A 23,159-nucleotide genomic window follows, 5' to 3' on the forward strand; every position below is an offset into this window, starting at 1 on the left:
ATGTATTGCTATTGTTGTATTTAGTGCTTATCGATTATGATTTATTTATTTGTAATTGTAAACTTATTTTGATTGATTCAGGATAAAGTTGTTATATCCATGTACATTAGTATTAGATTGATAAGAACCCGTGTCCTATCTCGTAGATAATCAGAGAAAAGAAAATAAGAACGGGGATAAGATGATCACTTCGAGGGAATCGACCTCCAATAATTACATGGAATTGATTAACCAAAAGAAATTACTTCATTACTTGTTCTCAAATGGTTACATAATGACTCTATATATAACCCTACGACAATATCAAATCAATATAAAAATTATTAATAAATCTAATGATCTTTATCTAAATTAATAATACATATAATAACATATTCTAAAAGATAATATTTTGAAAGGGTTATTTGAATAAGTCTATCTAGGGATCGTATCATAGACATTCTTAATTTAATATACTTCTTCTTGTATTATAGTATTATTTTGGTATCAACAACCTAGACTAGGCCATGGGATGATTGCCTACCACTTGGAACTGCTTTTTAATACCTTGGTCATTGGATTAGATACCATATGCTTTACTCTATGAAACCTTCTTGATCTGTTTAAATACTAGGGTCACGATTCATTAATGAGCCTAAAAGTGTGTTACATGAAATAAATATATTTTAAGTTCTGGGATTTAGTGCATATCTTGATTTGTGTTGTTGAAAGAATGATAAATACTAGTGTTTCAAATATAAGCCATTTATAATCTCGACTGTTTGTTGGATTGGCATGGATCAACTTATTGTTAACACATCATTTTGTGCGATCCAACACGGTGATGGAAGATGCCTATTATTTTCCTCTAATTTGGTTCTAAACACCATTTTTCGTATTGTAAATTCTAGAAAACACTAATTACATGTTTGAAATTGTCCTAAAAAAATGGGAAAACTGTCCTGCATTTAACTATTTTTATTAACTTAATATCAAGGAGGGACTTTATTGTTTGAGCAAAATAACACAAACAGATCTAAATAGAATAACCGCTTCAAATTAAATAGGTTGATCATGAAGCCTTGGATGTTTTATTTTTAATTTCCTATTTCATTTGATCTGGCTAATGTAATCCAGTTTCAATGGGTTTATTGAGAACACTTAAATAAGGGTTTCAACCTTTAGTCTAAGACATATTATTCATAAATAATGCATTTCTTTTCCTCTCTTTTCATAAGGTTGTTGTTTGTGGAACACAATACACACTACATTGAGTGGTATCAAAGTCCAACATTGACACTTGTTCTTTATGCTATGTTGGATTTAATGGTGAAATTATAAGGGTTTTATGTTGTAGAATTTCCCTCTACCTACATTTATTATCCATTGATTTAAAGTTATGTTTTACACCTAGTATTATAAGATATTTGTAAGTAGTCCCTATATTTACAATTAGGTCTTTGATGTTTCTATTAATTCTAGCAGAAAGGTAGTATGAGAACTCAATGTGTTGCAAATAGGCTTAAATGATTAATATACCAAAACGTTTACCATTTATTTTAAATTTAGCACATTTTTTAGTTTTTAAAAATATAACACCATATTATTCTTGTTTCAAACATATCATAGTTAATAATTCTTTCCACTGTTAAATTGGATGACATGTTGTTGATGTGGTACAATGGCATATTAATAAATATTCGTCATTGTCCTTGAGGTTGTCCCCTTCACCATCTTTTTCCCAAGCCACAGTGTCTCCACTAGCATCTTTTTCGTTGGCAAGCAAAATCACTCATCTCCTATCAACACAATTCACTTCCTCACCCTTGTCTTAAGTGCCTCCGTATCTTTCCTCTATCCCCATTGATGGAGACACCTCCATCTAGATAGTGACTTTAAGGAGGATAATCATCCTTGCGAATGTGGTGGCCAAAGGCAATGCGGTTGAACTCCTAGAGCTCTTCTATGCTGCTGCTGAGGTTGTATTTGTTGAGGATCTATTTGACAAGGGAGCAGATGAGGTCATATTAGCAGGATGTGACTAGGATGTATGACACAACAATGAGGATTCACGAGAGAGCAAGGTTGATGCTTGTGGGATGGTAGGGGAGAGTTAAGTTAGAGGTATAAGGGGAAGGGATATTCAGGGAAGGGTGAAGGAGCGGAGGCAAGGGTGTAGTGAGAGGTTTGAGAGGCGGATAAGGAGGGAGTGAAAAGAAGCGTTGGAGGAAGTCACCTCCATCGTAGGTGAGTGGAGGAAGGCAGGAGGACTATTAAAAGAGGGATCGTAAGACCAGTGAGTCGAGGGCATCAATGACGATTCCAAAGACATCGACCTTGATCATCTCCACAATCCCACTTTGAGTGAGCTGAGGTTTCAGGGAGCTTTGGTTGGATTTGAATTGCTCTTGCTCCATCAAGCTCTCTAGCTTTTCAAGGAATGACACAACCTTTTTCAAGGAATGACACAACCTTTGGGCTTCTCGATCTTAATCTCCTTAGTCTGCTTCCACATGATCTCGAAGTTAGGTGACTCTAGCCGATGGAGGGCCGAGCTTTGCCAAGAGAGAATTTCTAAGTTCCATCAATTCTCAATCTCAAAAGATGTGGTGTTTGCATACAATGGGATCTTTGGGAACTCTTGCGGTAGGTGGTCTAGGGTTAGTGGCAAGCTTTGACTAGAGGGATTGTGAGCAAATAGGTTTAATTTCTATGCTATTTTTTACAAAATATATTTATTAATGTGATAAAGTGTGACATCATTAATTTAACAGTGAGATGGAACAAACCTTAAGCTGTGATATATTTGAAACAAAAATAACACAATATGCTATATTTGAAAAAAAAATATAGAGTATGTGCTAAATTTAATTAAGTGGTAAATTCTGTGCTATGTTAATTAATTTACTCAAGGATCTCTTAACAACTTGGCTGGCTAATCCTCTAACTAATATTTGGAAATGACAAATGATTTTACATCTTCATTGGGTTGCACATTGAATTTTTGTCTTCATTGGGTTTACATTCTCTTGGAACATTAGATTAGAGGCTATGTACATTGCTACTTCATTGTTGCAATACAACTTCATTGGCCCTTTAAGAGTGCACTCATTTGACAACTGTAGTCTCCATTTTCTTCTAGAGAATGAGATTACTTCTTAAAAGAGCAAAGTAATTTGATGTGGAGATTCTATCTATGGGAATACCTATACAATCAGCGTTAGTGTATCATACAGTTAGAAGGTTACCTCAATCTTATTTATACAAAAGATCTTTCTGTTGGAGCAATCTTCATGTATTGTAAATTTTTTATGATCTGGAGCCTCAAACTGATTGATCACAACCATTATGAACAATATGGTTGGTCTTGTAATTATGATATAATTCAATTTCATAATTACAATGGGACCGTTAGTGTATCATACAGTTAGAAGGTTATCAAATTAGATGGATCTTCATGTATTGTAAATTTTTTATGATCTGGATCCTTGATCACAACCATTATGAACAATATGGTTGGTCTTGTAATTATGATATAATTCAATTTCATAATTACAAGACCCATTTAATGGATCCTTGCATGAGTCTGGCCTTTAGATCTATGGGGGTATAGAACTAGTTGCTTCCAATATATAAGTCATGTATTTCCATTGGAAAATATGTCTTCCTCTGAGCAGGCCACCTTTATATGACGAAAATGTAAACCCAGATCCTTGATTTTGACTGACGAAGATAAATTTTCCACTTCATAATTCTGTCAAAATATCATTAGCTATCATGAATTTTTCCACCTAGACTTTAAGAAAAGTGTGCTTCTCAGAGGATAGATAAGATGAAAGGTGGTTCTGATGATGCTAAACTGAAGGAGAGAACTGGATTTGCTAAACAATCCTTTGAGGGTTGCTTCTGACCTTGTAAGGATTACCTTAATTTATAAATTAGACCACTCGTTCTGAGAAACAAACCTCAAAAGTTGCTTTATTTATTTTTCATCGCTGAGATCATCATAGAGAATAAGATTTTTATATCCAATTAGTGAAATGGGGCATTGAAATATGATTGCCAAGGTGTGGTTTCTCCCTATATATTTGATTTGATCATCATTAAGAAAGCCATATTTTATATCTAATTGGTGAAGGGGCCGATGAAACATGGTTGTCAATATGAGGAACAGATGGATTGAAGCAAAATTTTCTATAGAGGAATAGATGTCTAGGGTAATCAACTCGATGCGTGTGTCCTTTAGATGCCAATATAGCCTTCAAATGATGCATAACACCTGTAGCTAATATCTTCATTGTGAAATTTCTTTGGCAATCTATTGTGGATTTGTTTGGAGGAAGAAGTGCCAGCTGTTATACTTGCAACCTATGATGGATTTGTGCAAAGCTTGCTGGTGAAAATGTCTTGCCTACAACATGCATGGATCACAACTTAAATGTCAGGAGGGTGAAGGGTGAGGGAAAGCTTGAAAGTGGAAGAGGCTTGAAAGTGGAAGAGGAAGTGAGGGACAATTTATCAGTTTTTTTATACTACTTTGATCTTCCTTTGTTGTAGCCTCTTCTTGACCTTGTCAACTCTTGCGGCTTGCTGCAAGAGTTGGCAAAGGCACCAACAAGACCCACTTCTTCTGCTAGGTGTGGAAGCATGGTATCATAGAGGAAAAATGTGGATGTTAGTTGAAGAGATAGATTGTATGATGATAAAGAGGGAAGATATTGCTGATCGTGAAATTTAAGTTGGGTAAGAGAAGAAAAGCCGCATGATCTTATATCAGGCCGGATAAGGTAGGGACAAATTTTTGTGCTGGATTTGGTTTAGAGAATTCCTCACATCATCTGTGGGATATGGTAGGCTTGCAATTGGCAGGGGAGGATGTCTAATGGTGCTTTCAAACTTGAGAGGGATTTTGAGGTTTCGGTGAGAATATTTGGGTGAATAGGTTGAATTTAGGTAAACATATTATTCTATTTGGAAAAAGGCATTCTCCTTATTGTCTAAGTGGATTATATTATTACAATTAATGATGACTACAGGGATCACAAAGCTAAAAGTTTATCTTTATTAATATTTTAGTACAAGGTTGTGGGCGATCTGAGGTATTTTGTTAACGTAGAATAGCTCGCTCAAAGGGAGACATTAAACGAAAATATATAGTTGTTATGCTTGAGGAAATTGGTATGTCAAGAACTAAACTAGTTGACACTCCTATCGATCTAATTATCAAACTAATGCTAGGACTGGGGACCCATTGAATGATAATGAAAATATAGAAGATTTGTTGAAAAACTAAATTATCATATTCCTTGTTAGTTCAGGATGAGTGTAATTAGTTAGTTTTTTCTAGCTCCTTGTTAGTTTGGAGGCGCCTTGAGGATTATATGGTATATGAAGATAAACTAGGTGGGCTCTTGTCAGTGGTTGAAGTGCTTATCATATCCCTGTTGTCATCATATAATATTGGAATTATTTTGTGCATTCGTAATGGTGTGCAATTGAAAAACTTCAGGTTGTAATGTGGTTTCATTGAAGGCTTTCTTGGCATTGTTCTTTCTGACAGAACAATTGGTTTTATCAGCATTAACTAAGGTTTCATTTAAGGTTCTTGTTAGGAAGCACTGTTCTTGAGTAATTTTAATTTGGCATGTATAAGTCATTTGTGAATCACCTGAGGCACCTTCTAAAGTAATATTAATTCGAGATCTGGGGAGGTGAACATGCTTAAATAGTATTAAATTGAGTTCAAAATTAGGGAATGTAAATTCCACATTTTTATATGATAAACCATGTTGACTATCTGAAAACATAAAGCTGTTTAATAGATTTTCTTCAGCTATCTGGAAAATACTGTGATGGTGACTATTGTAATCTCAGGCTCTTGGGAGGTTATTTGATTGTCCTGCAGTGGAACATTGCTTTTCATATCTGAGATGTTGAATTCTTAGTAGTTTGTTTGTTATTCATCATATTAGTTTTTCTTCAAATTATGGTTATAGAAAACTTGATCTTTAATTCATTTTCTTCTAAATTCTAACTGGAACATGCTTGAAATTAGGAATCTCTCATTCTGCTAAGGGTTATTGCATGATCTCAGTCCTTGAACCAATGAAGACATTTTCAGCCGAAGACGGTCTTACAGAAGAAGCAGTCGTTACAAAGCTTCATACTCGTCGTTATCATCATCTATATCTGCACACTTCTTTAAGACATAATTCTTCAGGTGCTATCTTAGTATTTTATGTTAAAATGTACTCTCTTCCTTGAGAGAAGTTTATTTGAGAATGCATAATTTGTTTAACATATTTTTGATCTAACCATCTCTTTGATCTAACCAGAATTATTCTATAGAAATTTCCTTTTTTACCAAAAAAAGAATGATTCTTCCTCATTTGCCACTCTTCCCTATTTGGGCATCATATAGATTTGGGAGGAGAAATATTTTAGTTTCTTTATTTTACCAGTTTTGGAGAGAAAATCTAAACTTTACTGATGTCTTAATTTTTGACTCAATTCCAAACTAAGTTTGCCATGAACCATTTAATTTTACATGTTTGTCTATTTATAGTGATAGATGAATTCTGAAATAATTTGGGATTGTTGGTACTCTATGATAAAACATTAATGGGCATTCGTTGCATGGCCAACTACAGATTGAGATTCTAGCCTCTTTTAACCTAGAGAACCACCAACGGATGGTCTTTTGATGGTAAAAATGAACTATTATTTTTCTATAGAAGGTCCTTCACATAGATGATGATATAGTAGGGGTAGAGTCCAATAGTGTAAAAGGATCCATATAGTCAACCCCACCTAGTGGGATAAAGTTTGGTTGTTGTTGTTATTGTAAGTCCTTAGTTTCCTCATCCATCTGTCTCACTGTTCATGTTTTCCTCCTTTCTCAAATATCTCAGGATCTACCTCTTTTTTATTATTTTATTTCCTCCTAACTTTCATATGCTTAAGAGGAAAAATATTGATGTATTGAGAGAATATAGTATGACTCAAACATCATGACCAATAACAGTATAAGACAGATAACTTACATAACTATAACCTTACGATAGTTATTAGAATTGGACCAGAAATTGATTTAAGAAAAGCTCTAGATGACTAGTTTGTTAGTTGAACCAATGGGTCAATTTGTTGAATTTCACATCAATTGGAAAAATCAACCCAGACAAGCTAACTGAGAATTGAGAACTGAGCATTTGACTAAATATAAATATATCTGTTATAAAACCTAACAAATAAATATTGAAGTGCGAAAAGTTCAACAATTAGACGATGTTAATTCCTATAATGTAACATGATCATAATAATATGAATTGAAACAAGACCTAAAAGAGAATGGAAAGACCACACGCTACTATGTGTCAGTTGGAATTTGAAAACTTGAGCCTTGGAGGGGGCATCTAAATCGCTTATGAAAGTGTGGCAATAAAACAACAACAGAACAACTACAAGGAGCATGTCACCATTTCACTTATGGAAGTGTGTTTAGGGGTGGGTGGGTGGGTAAAATTACATTTGTGAAACTGTAAAGGCAATTTGTAGTAAATCTGCAGAGGTAAAATGATTTGCCCATATTTTTGGTGTTATTGATTAATAGATCATATTCTTTATATGTTTAAATTGTCAAAAGAGAATTTCATCCATTTAGTATTAAAGTATATGAATGAGTATTTTGTGCATTTTGCCTAATGACACATACAGAGCTTTTTATCAAGCCTGTTAATTTTTTTTATGCTGATATACAGTAATATGTTATATTCCAGAATTTAATTGTGATTTAGATAAATGTTAGCGATGAGTGAGTTTTAAAGGCATTATATTGTTATTGTATAGCTGAACTAAATTGTTTAATAGTTGTTTTAGTGATTTTGGTTCACATTGGAGGCTAATCAGAGGTTAAATTGGTTAATTAAAAATAGGAATCAGGTATGGTTGATTTAAATTTTTTTTTGCACTTAATCACATTTAAATTGAAGTTTTGTGGCTGATCGGTTGTCTACCAAGTTGAACCAAAATAGATTGTTTCAGCTGATTCTAGGTCTAGTTGGGTTAGGGTTTTGGGTATTTCAAATGTCACAACCTGAATGACTCCCTCCCCATGGATGAGATGGGTACCACTTGGCAGCTAATTCAATCATTGTTATCTGTATCATCTGTTTGTCCACGTGACATTGAGATATAAAATGGATGCACATGGCTCAACTTGAAGTATGAGTACATATTATCAAAATAAATTTGTTTAAAATACACTGGCTGTTAAAACAAAGACAAAATAGACAACCAATTTTTCTACTGAAAAAATATATAAAAAGCAAAAATAAAGCAAATGCTTGACTCTACACCGATGAAAAACTCCAATTATCTCGACAACAATTTGTCTTGGAGCAACACTGGTTGCTTCAACGCTTGCCTTTCTTAATCTAGAGGCAAGACAACTAAGATGTTAGGGAAATAACTGGTAGGATAAGACAACAATATCAACAAATAATTTGCGGAACAAGGGTAAACAACAAAGTATAAACATGTGTAGCAATCATTAGGTATTATTCTCTCATTTCATTATCGTTTAGTTAGTTTTTCTTAATCTTTTTGTTGCTTGAGCCCAATGGTCCCATGGGTTATCCCCTTGCATTCTAAAGTATCAAAGTGGTACATCTTGCATACTCAAACACGGGTATGATTGCTGTAGTATAATAACCCATTCACTTACCAACTATTGATCAAGTGTTTTTACCTGTAATAAAATGCTTGTGGTTGTTTGCCATCAAGCTGGCCTAGATCCGATCATAACATTCACTTTCTTTGTTTAATTAGCATTAAGCATGTGATATATGATGTAATGTTATTTCCATTTATGATATAAATTAATTCCACGTAGCATTTTGAACATGTTTTAGGTTCTAGTGTGAGTAAGCTATAAAGAAGCCCAAAAAAAAAAAAAAACTAAGCTAGCATGTCTCAGGAGGTTGTACAATTACATGTGGCAAGGAAGCAATGGAATTTGCAAAAATAACAAATGAGCCTGTGATTCAGAATTTATGCAAATGTTAAGTATGAGTAAATGTGCATGTTGTGGACAAAGGAGATAACTTATGAGCAAATTGTTTTAAGAAGCAACATAAGCATGCTGCACACAAAGGAGATAGCTTTCTTTCTTCAATTACTTGGGGTTCTACCAAAGTCTACCTATTCATGACTAGCTTTAGGCATTCAGTTACATAAAGATCCAACACTCCCCAACTTTCTGGTTCTAAAGTTTATTGTTGTAGTGTCCAAATAAGTGTCCCCAACACTTAGTGCAAGCCTTCAAATTTAGGTGTTAACCTTTTAAGTCATTACCCCCAAGTTTGAAGGTCTTTTTGAGGACATTAGGAGCAAGGTTATGACATGTCGAAACTTGCTTCAACAAGCCTTTAAAATCTAAAGATTTTAACCACTAAATGTAGCAAATCTCATTGGACAAAGTTGACACACCTATAAGCTATTACCTGGCCCTCTTAGAGGCTAAACACAAAATTTAGACCAATTCCAGACTAGCACACTGCTAAGCAATTTACTTAGTTAATTATTTCCCATATATAATTTTTTGGAGGAAGACTCCAACATGAGGGGAAACATGCTTACCTCATTTAAAGTCCACTGAGATGGGATTCAAGAAGGAAAACATGGATGAACTTATTGATATAGCATACCACTTTCACCCAATGTGAAAATCACCCAACACTCTGTGGGACACACTGATCCTAAAATTGTGGTTGCTGACCAAATTCAAATAAAGCATAAAATTCAATGTAAGCTACAAGGAAAGATTAGGGATCATTCTATATATCACTTACTGTTTTGAGGATCAGAAATTGCTAAGACAAACTCGCTGTGAGAGGAAAATTGAAGCTTGACAAAGTGAGTTGGAAACAAGGCCGTTGATCACAGGCTGAACAAATTCACTCAACTAATAGGAAGAAGTAGATAGATACAATTGTTGCTTGCCTTGGAGGCAAGACCATTGTTCGGGCACACAAAGAATCAGATTGATTTCACACTATTGGCCTCAATTGATCATTTTCATGCACAAGAAGGAAGATTAAGGGAAAAGGAAAAACTTTAATTGTGGGGAAAATACCTTTGTTTCTACCGCTCTGTGAAGAAATAGAAGTTGCAAAGGAGAGAATTAGCTAGTGATTGAATCTTTTGTGCTGGTTTGGTGGTTGCTCAATAGTCATATTGACCTATGGGATGAGGGTTTCTAGGAGGGATTACACATGGGTAAATATTGCAATCTCTTCTTTGCAAAAGTAGTCTTAGAGAAGCAATGCTTATGAACTCGTTGAGGAGTAGAATCATGTTTGATCCTCATTCATGGTTTTGGGAAAGAGGCCAATGAATCAGGTGAAGCAAGAGTATTAAGGAAAGTTGTCACATACAACTATTTATGTTTTTTTTAGCCGACCTCACCTAGTGGAATAAGACTTAGTTGTTATTGTTGTAGATTTGTTTTTTACACCTTCAAATTCAATTTTTTTTTTGTTTTTCTACTCGTCTGGAGCAGTTGACCTCACTAGTGTTGAAGCACTAATCCAGTGTTATAACCTTAGGGTAGGTCTTGTTGCAACCCATTCATATGCAATTGATTATATGTTTCTATAAATTAGGGTTGTTGTGTTCTTTTAGTGGTATGAAAATGTGGTTGTTATTCTTTAGAATGTTTCTTGAAGAAATTAGTTGAGGATGAATTGTGCAAAGATGTATTGGGGAGCATTCTTATTGACTGAGATAGACTCTCACCCCTATTTATTTGTTGTGGGGAACCTCCATAATGTTTAGTTACCATTGACTGCGAAGTTAGTTTTGATCTTTGATTTAATCAATCAAAATTCTTAGTTGTTGAATTAGGATGAGAGTATTTGAATGTGTGGATGAAGTTTAGGGTTTAAACTTCATCCACTGTTGCAGAAGAAGTGGATGAAGTTTATTTCGTTGTCAAAATAATAAATTGACGTTGATATATTGGTTGTGAAAATAATAAATTGAGGTTTAATTGCAAAGAATGGCCCTTGCTTAGGTTGCCCTAGGTGGCATTTGTAGATAGAGATAATAGAGGATGATGAGATGTCTTAGGAGTAGCAAGACTACTTGGAGAAGGTCGTGTGAGTGCTAGGAGGAACGATGTAGAAGCGTCATGTAGAATAGCAAGTTAGTAACTTCTGATGAATTGCGTGGTCGGAGGAGCTATTAAGAGAGAAATTAACTTGCATTCAGACCTTGAGAGTATTGATGAGGAAAGTGATTGTGGTTTTCATCTTGGAAAAAGTGGAGAAATGAGAAATGTAGTGCTAAACATACTCATGGTTTAAAATTTTGAGCCGTATCAAAGTTTTGGTTTATGACCGGAACAATATGGTTTCAGTGTCATATCGTGTTGTGTCGATACTGTCACGACCCGGAAACTTCCATCCCTATATGGAAGTTAGCCTCCTTGCTCGGACGATATTCATTCCTGCATCAAAATCCTTAATTAATACCCAACAAGGGTACACGGGTTGTACGAATATAACTAAGCAATACTTTATTCAATGATGCAGACAATGTTCGACCCCAAAACCTGACTCTACCATACCATGACATGACTGACAATTGACTTCGTGCAGAAAATGAAATGATTAATGCCGAAATAACAAAATGGATAAGTAGCCACTATGCAAATGAAATAAATTTAATGGACTCTGTAGAAATCGTCTCCATAACTATCGCTGAGTATCTATGAAATAATCTCCAACTTTATTGATCAAACTTTGAAAATCGCCTTAAATTTACAAATCTGAAGGTCAAAGGAAAAAGAAAGTAAGCATAAAGTACAAAGTGGAGATATGAAAGATGCGCATAAAAATACACATCATGTTTAAATGAAATATATCAAAGTGAGTGACTTGCAATCTACTCGAAAACGATGCATCGTACAGCCGAGTGAACGACCTATAATCCACCCATAATGAAATTGCTTCGTAAGTATGCATATATACATACATAGATAGGGTGAACGACCCACAATCCACCTGAAAAATACCTCACATAACGAAAAAAATAGGATGAATGACCTGCAATCCATCTCGTGAGGTGCCTCACATAAGAATAGGGTGAACGACCTGTAATCCACCCTGTGAGGTGCCTCACATAAAAATTGGGCGAACGATCTGCAATCCACCCTGTGAGGAAAAATTTCTTAATTTGATTGAAGTTTATGCATGTGTAGAAAGACTTGAAAGCTCTTTTTAAACTGCGGAGCAAAATCTCTATATATATAGAGTTATTTCATTATTACTTTGATATAATTAATCTTGTGTCTTTTATAACTAATAGAACTGAAGTTCTATGGCACGAGGGTTATATTCACTTCTTTTTGTAATTTGGTTGCAAAGTTATATAACTTCTTACAAGTATTGAGCTGAAGCACTCTCATATGATATATATATATATATATATATATATATATATATATATATATATATTCCCAATTAGAAGAACTACATTGACATAATTGATATATGATATTAATCAACTCTTTATTTTTCATAATAATTCAAGTTATCATTTAAGGTTATCTTTTTTTTTCTTGTTTCATTTTCAAATTTTGGAAGAGCAACAACGAATAGGATGTGAAATAGGACAAGCAAATATAAATAGCAAGATTAAACAAATGGAGATATATAGAAGCTTGCAATTTTTATTTCTAACATATACTGAAATCATTATTTACTTATTATCATAAACCCTAAGATGACTTGTAGTAGTAATCAACATTAGAAATAGAACTTTAATCTATCTCCTAATCCAGCTGAAAGATGCTGTGAATTGAAATCAAAATCAAACGTAAGTGGAGGCATTACTTAAGTAATTTAGCCCAGCAAGCACAACATATTTTATCTTGAATGGGAGCTACACCTAATGGTGTATGTTAATCATGCATGAAGGTGAAGGAATCAAGCAAGAAACTCCACCTCAAATTGAAGGGTCTTCGCTGTGGAGCGTCGGTGACGCGACGACGGTAGCGTGATGACGATGGTGCTAGCAGTAAAAGCGTTCAATGACAATGACGACGACGGAGGGAGGGGTTGAGTGTGGGCGAATGCCGATCTCTCTCTAACAATTTTAGGGTTAGGGAAAAGCTTAAAAAAGGGAGGAAGAGGAAAAGGTCAACCACAGGAAAGAAGGGTTCGACTACTTCTTTTTAATTGGAAATTTTGCAAAAAGGTCCAACCAGTTTCAAAATTTACAACTAGGCCCTTTTTCCAATGATATAACAGATACGGTTTCAATACTTTTTTAAATTTAAAATATATTAATTAAAAAGTATTATTATAATATTTGATTACTATAAATATTTACTATATTTTAAAAATTAAGATTGAGTAAAAGTTAATTTAGGATTAATTAAAGTCTAGACAACTAGGATCAAATAGGTTTAAATTAAATTGAATTTAATTTATTTTAATCAATTTAAGGAGGAAATTTTTTCCATCTATTTAAGGAGGAAAGGAATAAGGAAAAATTAAAAAGGAATTTTTCATGTGTTTAAGAATGAAAGGAATAAAAAAAATTAAAATATGGCGAGGAATGAGAAAGAATTAAGATGGGAAAGAATTAGTCATTAAAAAATAAAAAAAAATTATCAGTTAAAAAACTAAACAAAAATTTTTAAGATTGAAAAACAACTCAGTGGTCTATAAAAATTATTTTTTTTAATTGTAAAAAACTCAGTGGCCTCGCGCGAGGTTGTGGAGCCTCTGGTGGTTGTGGGGTCTCGTGTGGGGCCTCTTGGGGTTGTGTCGGTGCCGTGTCGGTTGGCGGACAAAACAATAAGTTTTGTCCATGCCACTCGGTGTGATATGAAATTTTAAACCATGAACACACTAGTGGCTAGAATTTAGGGAGGATGCAATGGATTGTTTGAAATTTAGCCATGGTTGCAATTATATGACATTGCTTGTGAGGGTAGGACATGGACGGAAATTTTTATGTTTGAGAGAGTGATTGATTTGAGGTGTAATGTAGAAATAAAATTAATGTTTTGCCATTTTAAGATGGGTGTTTGATGGGCTACTAGCCTGGTAAATCAAATCTACTATGTTACTCAAGGATATTGTTGAAGGAAACCTTGGTCATATATAGAAATGAGAGGAAACAATGTTGTACAATATATAATATTGAACATAATTTACAATAATAAACTACCCAGTATTAGATAAAATCCTTAAGGCATATATATACTTAAAAGAGCAATGTGCAAGAAATGTCTATATATTTTGTTACTATATAGACTTATGAGCTTCTTTTCAAGTAATGAATTATATCAATTTTTAAATGTATCAATTTAATGAAAGTACAAAGATTTTTTTCTTTCATTGAAATATTAGGTGTTAAATTCTATGTTTAAAACAATATTTTTTTATACAACTATTTTAATTATATTTCTATGAATTAATTATTGATTTAAAAATTAATTATATTGCTATAATAATGTTTAGCACACTTTGATAATTAATTAAAAATGTTTTCAATTTAATAATGCTATATTAAATTTAGGAATTAATTTTAATATTTTTTATTAAATCTCTATGAATTAATTAGTAAATTTAATAAGTCATAATAAAAAAAAACATTAACTCACTTGCTCAATAATGAATAAGTAATAATATTTATTTAATCGTAGATACTCTTTATTACAAAGTCAATTTGTCCATGAAAACTTAACATAGAATATTTTGAATATTTTATTTTTTTGGTAATTTTGATTCATACGCTCATTAATTTAACCAATAAATACATTGGTTTGATATAACTTGATGGAAAACATTGAGTATCAAAGTTAGAACAAAACTAAAAAGACATGCTACTAATTTTAATTTGTCAATTTCAAAATTCATCTCATATATGCATTTTATAATAACAGTCATTTACCTCAAATTTGGTCAAGTGGCTCAATTAAGTTACGAGTCATTTAAGAAATGTGCAAGTATTGAAATAACACAATTATGATTAACTTATTTTCATTTTGGTGATTTAACACTTTTTGCAGGTACTTTTAGGTGGGGAGAATTTGGCAAGGGTGGTCTTTTATGGGGGGAGTGTAATGGAAAACCTTACGAATGGTTTAGTGGCAATCCTATTGAGGAACTCTTGTCCCAGGTTTGTGACTTTTAGATAATCTTGTGTTTGTATAGAAGAGAATCCATATTGACTTTATATTATTCTGATAACATTAGTAATCTTCCTTGATTGTTTGAACTTTAAATAAGTGTTTAAAGTGTTGAGCTATGCCGGTTGGCATAAGTATAATTTATCATTCTGCCTGCTGACCTATACACAAGAAGACATTGATATTAGCACTTGAGCCTGTTGAATCGTAATTGTTCTATTCTTCTTGCCTCACAATTACACATGTGAATTCCCAAGCAATGATGGTGTGTGTGGTGGTAACTAAGAGATAAGAGGGAGAAAGATCAAGAGAGATTGAGAGAAAAAGACTACTGGAGGAGAGGGGACAAGCTAGATCGACGCACATTGGCAACTTGATTGAGGGTGAATGGCTGCTTGGTAGGCAATGTTGTGAAAGAGAAGTAGGAGAGGAGTGAGAAAAGTGCATGAAGCGAAAGGGGAGGCAGGTATAACTAACTCGTAGCCTTCCAAAAATTTCACTGAACCCAAATTAAGTCCAGTTTGAACCCAACTGATCTTAATTACTATTCTAACTCCTCATAACCTTAAATCGACTCACTCAACCTTTGAAATTCAAAACATTTGTTCAGTTCATTCTAATTAATTGCCTAAAATTCTAAAAGAATAATTTAAGATGCAAAAATTTAAATAGGATAAATTTCACTGACCATTGAATTGTACTATTGCATATCTAAATTTTGGTTTTGTTTTAAATCAGCCAAATAAATCCAAATTAAGCCCAGTTTGAACCCAACTGATCTTAATTACTATTCTACTTGATGAACTCATAACCTTAAATCGACTCACTCAACCTTTGAAATTCAAAACATTTGTTCAGTTCATTCTAATTAATTGCCTAAAATTCTAAAAGAATAATTTAAGATGCAAAAATTTAAATAGGATAAACTTCGCTATGTAACATTGGTGAAGCTTCTTTTTTGTCTTCTGCGATTTTTGGAAAGAACAAGTGAGATCATCCAAGCAAGCAACAAGAAAATTATGGTTTGACAAGATTGTGTTGAGGTTCTCCTCCTCCTTAACATCTTCTCTTATCTTTGGTTCATGCCTTGAAGAGCTGAGAGCTGCTAGGATTTGACATGAGATTTTGATTAAATGAAATTTTATGATTAAGTTGACAAAAATTCACTTATTATTTTTTGTTTATTTCATTAGATTATCAAGATACATCATTGATTGCAATAGGTGTGCACTCATATATATATATATATATATATATATATATATATATATATATATTTAAAGTTTAACTTAATTTTATCAAAAGACTTAAATCTAAATCTTTTTAAATATGATTAAGTTGGGTTCCGATTCAATTTTCAATATTTTCATTTTCTATGTAGACTTTACACCATGACTTGCAATCTTGTACCGTGCCATGTGAAATGGTTGATATGTATTGTTTTGATAAATTATCAAAACTTGATATTATTCTCCTTCCTCGACTTCATCTCCTTTGTGCTTCAACGGTTCAACCTCCAATTTGTTATCGGCATCATGCATCGAAATGTGGCACGATACCGAAACAATATCATCTAGTGAGAGACTAAAACTCGAGTACGGCTGTAGATTTTGAACCTTGCTTTACACTTATAAAATTAAATATAATTTAGTTGCAAAACTCATAATCTAATTCAAACATAAATTTAATATTTTACAACTCTGAAATATGCAAAAGCTCAGATTTCTCTATTTCTGTCCTACTCTAATAATTACAATTACGTGGAAAAATCAAAACTAAATTTAAATCTAATGCTAGAGTTTTTGATTGTTTTACTTCATCCAAGTGTTCTAGATTTGAAATAAGAATTTACAAACACATTAAATGTATCAAATCACTAACTAAATAATTTCTCACAAATGTTAGAAAATTAGTTGACTTGGAACAAGTCAAAATCATTATTGATTAACTTCTTCAATAATGAAGGTCTATCTGGCTTTTAAAACTTTAATTGCTCTAGTGTTACAGATTCTCAAATCAAAGTGTGCACCAGGTTATAGAGGATTAGAGTCTCATTTTCTTGTTGCTCATTTTCAACATGTAAAAGTCGAGTAGATTATAAATGTAAATAAAAAAGTAAACAGATTATTAGTCACTAAAGCTAAAAACTAAAACTGAATTTGGTTGCAATCTTTTGTAACTTTGCGTATTGAGGTGATCAAATTAAGCATCAAATATAACTACAAGAAGAATCTATTAGCAATCTAATTTGTTATTTAATAATTAATTAATTACAATAAAATATATTTTTTTAAACTTACAACTTATACTAAGGAAAAGCAACCTTGTTATCATTAATAATTTAACTAAAATAAGTATCAAAATTGTATTGACACAATATGATACGGTATGAAAGCTCTATTGTTCTAATTAGAAATTGAAATTCCGGCACAATTTGAGATTTGAAGCCTTGCCTAGCATTTGTTGTTCCTTTTACCATGCAACTTATTAAGTTAAATGGATTTTCTAATGCTACTTTTTTTTATTGGTTTTGAATTGGTCGTTGTTTATCTATTTCAATTTGTTATTGCCTTTTAAGTTTGACCACATTAGTTTTATTTGGGAGGTGATTTTTGTATGTGATAAGTAAATGTCTTTCGTTTTCTGAAGGTAAGGGTGATTTATGGCCTCGATCAAGAATCAACTTTCAGGAATGTGACTATTTCATCAAGTAAAAGACCGCAACCTTTGTATCTTGGAACAGCAACTCAAATAGGTTAGTTGATATTTATATGATACAGCTGGCTTGCTTGTGGTTTAATTGTTCCTTGTATAGTTTGATTAATAATCTACCATGCACATTTTTATTAGGTGTGTTACCAACTGAGGGAGTACCTAGCTTGTTGAAAGTATTACTTCCTGCAGATTGTGTTGGGCTTCCAGCATTGTAAGTAGAACATGTTATTCCCTTTTTTTTTTTTGAGTCTAAACATTGGTAAGAATGAATTTATATTTTTGTAGGTTACTGCAGTTTAAAGATTTGTATTTTTCCAACTAATGTTTGGCAACTCTAAGTGGATACTGTTAAGTTAGACAAGTGATTTGACTTGATTTTCCATTTATTTGTGTAATTGTCCGTTTAAGTAATCTTGTGACATACCATGTCAGAAGTGGGGGTTAAAGGAGAAAAATTATAATATTTAATTATATGAGTGATAGAGATAATGGACACTCTCCTTTAAAAGTCTAGAAGTATAGAAAAAAGGATTCCAATAGTTGTTTGACATGCATTGAATAAGGATGGACTTATTTGGGAAGAAGTGTAAAATCAAAATAGTTACTCGTTAGAAAGCTCAAAGTTTGAAAACTCAGAGTCTCATTGTTTGAAAGTCCAATGTTTGGAAAATCAAAGAGTTGGTTAAAAGAAGAAGCAAAGTGTTTTTTGGTGGAAAACACTGGAAGTAAAAGGTTTTACTCTTAATAGAGGAAAGACAAAATATATAAATTTTAAGTTTAGTAGTAGTAGTAGATGTAATAAAATAATTGTTAAGATAGAAGATGATGAATTACTTGTATCGAGAGCTTTAAGTATCTAAGATCATTTTTGCAAAAGGATGGAGGGGTTGATAGATATATTTTACATAGGAATGGAAGAGGGGGTTAAGTGTTATTTGTGATCATCAAGTATTTCTTAAACATGAAGGGAAGGTATACAAAATGGCGGTTAGATCTATTATGTTATTATAGAGCTAAATATTGGAATATGAATCGATCACACAAGCGAGAGTCGTAGAGATGAGGATGGTAAAATGAATGTGAGGACTTACTAGGATAGATAAATAAGAAATGAAAGATGAGAATATTAAAGAAAAGTTGAGATTGTGTCTATTGAGGAAAAACTTCAAGAGACGTATTTAAAATGATATGAATATGTACTTAGATGACTAACAAATATCCCAATTAGACGATATGAGACCATGATAAATATACATTAATTTAGGAAGAGAGAGACCAAAGAAGACTTGGTTAGCAACGATAAAATAAAATGATTCATTTAAATATAAATGAGGATATAATAGAAGATCGAGTCCAATGACACAGGAGAATTATATAGCTGACCCCACTTAATGGAATAAAAGTTCAGTTATTGTTGTTTGTAAAAAGAAATCCTAAGAGTTAATCAAAGTTGATTTATAAGGCATTTATGTTTTCTTTCATATGTTCTAAGAGTCCATCTCTTACTATAAATGTGTGTGTTGGATGTTGGAATATAGAAAAAGGGTAAAATTCTAGAAAAGAGCTTTCAAATTGTGTGATATAATGTGCAAGTTGTCATGCCTAGGGTCCTCTATGTATGATTCCTAAGTTTTTTGCAACCCTTTCAACACTCTTAAACTAAATTTCATATTTTTGACTAACACATCCTTGAATCAATCAGACTGCTGCATCATCTTTGGTATCACAGCCTAAGCCTAGCAGGTTTGGAAGTGGTTGTAGAGGAAAGTTGATAAAGTTGATTGATAGTAGTGAGATGAGATACTTATTTGCATAATAAACAAGGTGATGACATGCAAATTTGTTTAAAGAGTAGGGAAGCCCTCATTTCTCTACCAAGAAATGAAGTTTAAAAAGAGTAGGGAGGAACACATGTTAGGCAAACAATAACCAGATTCAAGAAGGCTTCCTGCAATTTAGCAAAGCATAACCCTTTCTTGAGTGGGCTAGAAAATTCTTTGAGACGGAGGCCAATTATCAAGATGTTTTTGGGATATTACAAAGAAAGCCTGAACTGAAGTGTCATATTTCGAAGGGAAAGTGGACCCTACTTTATTTGGCAAATTGGCTTGCAATAAAAGAATATTTTGATTGGTACATTATGATAGATAATTAAAGAGTAGGATTTAGTTGAGTGAAGCTCGTCGATTTAGGAAAAATGGTGGATTGGTGTTGAAGCGAACAAGGAGATTGAAATAACCACAAATTAGCTCACAGCTAGAGATGAAGGGTAAACTACAAGAGAAGTATTTGTTAACAAATATTACAATAAGCTATTGGATCAACTTAAAGAAAAGCTTGTCTGAAGTTAAATATATGCAAAAGATTGATAAATTAACAATAAGGAGTCACACAGTTGAAGATTCTTGACAAACACATGCAAGGTTTGTTATATATATAGTTGGTAAGAAATTTATTAGGCATAGGAGACATCATTGATATGACATCGGGATATTTAGTATCAAATTTTGGGATATTTAGTTGGTAAGAAATTTTGGCTTTAGTAAAACATTCCACGAAACAAATTAAAAGTGAGAATGAGAGCTGAACTTGTCTATCCATTCAGTTAGCAGTGACTCAAACCACCTTCAGAATTACTTAAATCTAAAAACAACAGAAGCAAATGTTTCAAAATTCAACATCCAATCCATGACTTACAATTTTCCCAAAAAAGTTTACACATTGGAGTGGATCATGAATATGAGACAAAACAACAAAAAGATATAAATAATGAAAATTCTTTTTATTATGAAATTTATAATATAGATTGATTTAGAAGAAAAGAAAAACACTTCATCAGCAGTTGAGTATTCTCACTGCTCCAAAAGTTAAGGGGAAAATTGGCAACAGATATCCTTATTTTAGATGTCAATTAGTCGTGGGAATTAAGAATACAAGCTTATCACTGATGGAGAAATCTACATAAATGTTGTTTCAACCATTGTGGAGTGCCTCAACTTGTAAAATTATACTTCAATTTTGGTAATACAATGTTGTTTTGTTTCTTTTTCTTGTGAAAATTATTATTACTGTTTAATGTGACATTATTCCCATGAAAATAACTCATATACTTCTTGGTCAGCCTTGGTTGTTTGATTGAGATGTGCATCGTTGTATCAAGGAGAACACATTTATTTCCATGATCAACAATAAGAAACAAGAGAAGTAAAAGTGGGCAAAGACTTCTACTAGCATTATAATGTCTCTTCCAAATCTGATGAAGAAAATTTTTTAGTATGAGAGCAAAGAGAGTGGCATTATATATGCTCTTATATTTAAAAAAAAAACAATGAAGGAGCTGTTGCTAAAGCTCCCTCGCCAGATTATCGAATGGCTTTTTGATATGCTAAATATGTTGGCTGGTTTTTGTGTGGTTTGAAATATTGATTTTAAAAGTGGGGATTATCAAATATGCATAAGGCCTGCAGGCGAGTGCAAAACAACCTTTAAGGCACAAGATGACCTTTTTGAATAACTTGTCATCATTTTTGGCCTTTCCAATACTCCTAGTAAATTCATGTTGTTTATGAGTCAATTACTGCAATAATTTATTACCTTTTTTTTGTTATTTATTTTGATGATATCTTAATTTACTAGAATACTAGAGTAGATCGACTTACATAAATTTTTAAAATGGTCCATGATTTCTTTTGTGGTTTTCTTGGGGTTTGTTTGATATTGATAAGGTATAATTATTAGTTGAGATGCTTTATTAATCTCAAATTTTAATTTAATTAACTTTCTAATTGCTTTGGCAAATATACTAAAGGGAATAGCATTAGAAGATTAAAAAAAGTTCATTCGAGTTGATCTTCATATGTTTTGAATCATATGGAAGAGTTGCAAATGTCTGTATAGTATGATGCAATACTAAAATTCTACTGTTCCAATGGAAGATCAAAGTTGTAGCTCAATACTTTAAACTTTGCTAGACCACACTTTATGTAGAGAAAGATTTGTGGAACAAGATTAGCTTGGAACTCCTTCGTACTCATGAACTTGCCAACCTTCAGAGCTTGCTCTTGCTTTAGGTTGTGCCAGTTCGTTAGAGAAGAGATTTCTTGCTACTCATTGTGGCCTGTTGTTTCCCGAACTGTCACAAAATAGCAAAATATTGGGCTGGTGTTGAGGTTTCAGCTGGCATTTGGATCTGAACTTGGCGCTGATCATACATGATGAAGAGAGAAGTGACTGTGCAGCAAATCCTAAGATGGAGATTTTTTAAGTAGTATGTTAATAGTCACTTAAACTTTTAGCTTCTTTCATATTACATTGAACAAAATCTGGAAAATAATTTGAATTTATCAAAAACTAGTCTTTATGATGCTTGATTCTCATTTCATTTGACTTTACTGTCAATAAAAATTACACATTCTCATGTTCTATACTGCCAATCCTAATTGTAGATAATTTCATCTCATTATTTTGATTTTATTATTTCTGGTTTTTGCATAAATAATATCTACATCACTTATTACATTAATTTCCACTCGAATGAGCATGAGGGTATACTGCATTTTTGTGCACCTGTCAATGTTTTCTCTCACGGTTTGATCTTGACAGCTACTCTGTTAAGGTTTAATTGTTTTTTAGCATATTTATTTCAGGTACCTTAGGGATCTTCTGCTTAGCCCTCCATGTTTTCAGGTTGCATCCTCTATCCAGGGTAAATGAAACTCATTTTTTTCCTTTTTACTGAAAACAAAAAACATGGCAAATAAAAAAATTGCTTGGAAGAGGAGCTAATTTATGGCTTTACTTTCATGCTTCTATCACTATTGTACTTGTTTTAATTATCTGGTGAGACAGAATTGTGATCTAAAACATGCTTCAAAATACTATAGAAGTTAAATTATATTTAACCTAAGCAGACAAGCAGCCATACACATCTTGTGAATTTGCTGATCTGTGTTAACATGCAAGGCAATTATACTCTTTAAAGAAAGCAGAGTAGATCCAACCTGACAAGACAGGCATAAGTTGATGTGGGTGTGGATTTATTGTTCATCCTTTGTATAGAGGGCTAAAGTATTCACAAATGGTTTGTAGGAATGTGTTGGGGGAAATGATGCTATCAAGTGGTTGGTTGGATCTAGTTAAATTATTTTGATGTGGTTGGCAAAAAATTTAAGTTAGCTTTGACTTATGTATTGACATGTGCATCAAATGTGTAGAGACTTTGGAATAGTGTATGTAGGAGCTCATAGAGCATGATGACTGTAGG

General features: G+C 32.8%; 1 protein-coding gene across 2 annotated transcripts in view; it reads left to right on the plus strand.

Moving 5' to 3' along the window:
• Window positions 1–23,159, plus strand: part of LOC141812595 (DNA mismatch repair protein MSH1, mitochondrial) — a gene marked incomplete in the record, with an annotated part of 95,246 nt that overhangs the window by 32,648 nt on the left and 39,439 nt on the right. For both annotated transcript variants that reach the window (XM_074700605.1, XM_074700606.1), the window contains 5 exon segments: window positions 6,035–6,199; window positions 15,062–15,171; window positions 17,831–17,936; window positions 18,032–18,107; window positions 22,543–22,601. In XM_074700605.1, coding sequence (XP_074556706.1) covers window positions 6,035–6,199; window positions 15,062–15,171; window positions 17,831–17,936; window positions 18,032–18,107; window positions 22,543–22,601 — 516 coding nt within the window.

The sequence above is a fragment of the Curcuma longa genome, chromosome 19 (assembly GCF_044706935.1).
Source record: "Curcuma longa cultivar G26 ecotype Majalengka, Jawa Barat chromosome 19, ITB_CL_G26_1.1, whole genome shotgun sequence".
Classification (NCBI taxonomy): Eukaryota; Viridiplantae; Streptophyta; class Magnoliopsida; order Zingiberales; family Zingiberaceae; genus Curcuma; species Curcuma longa.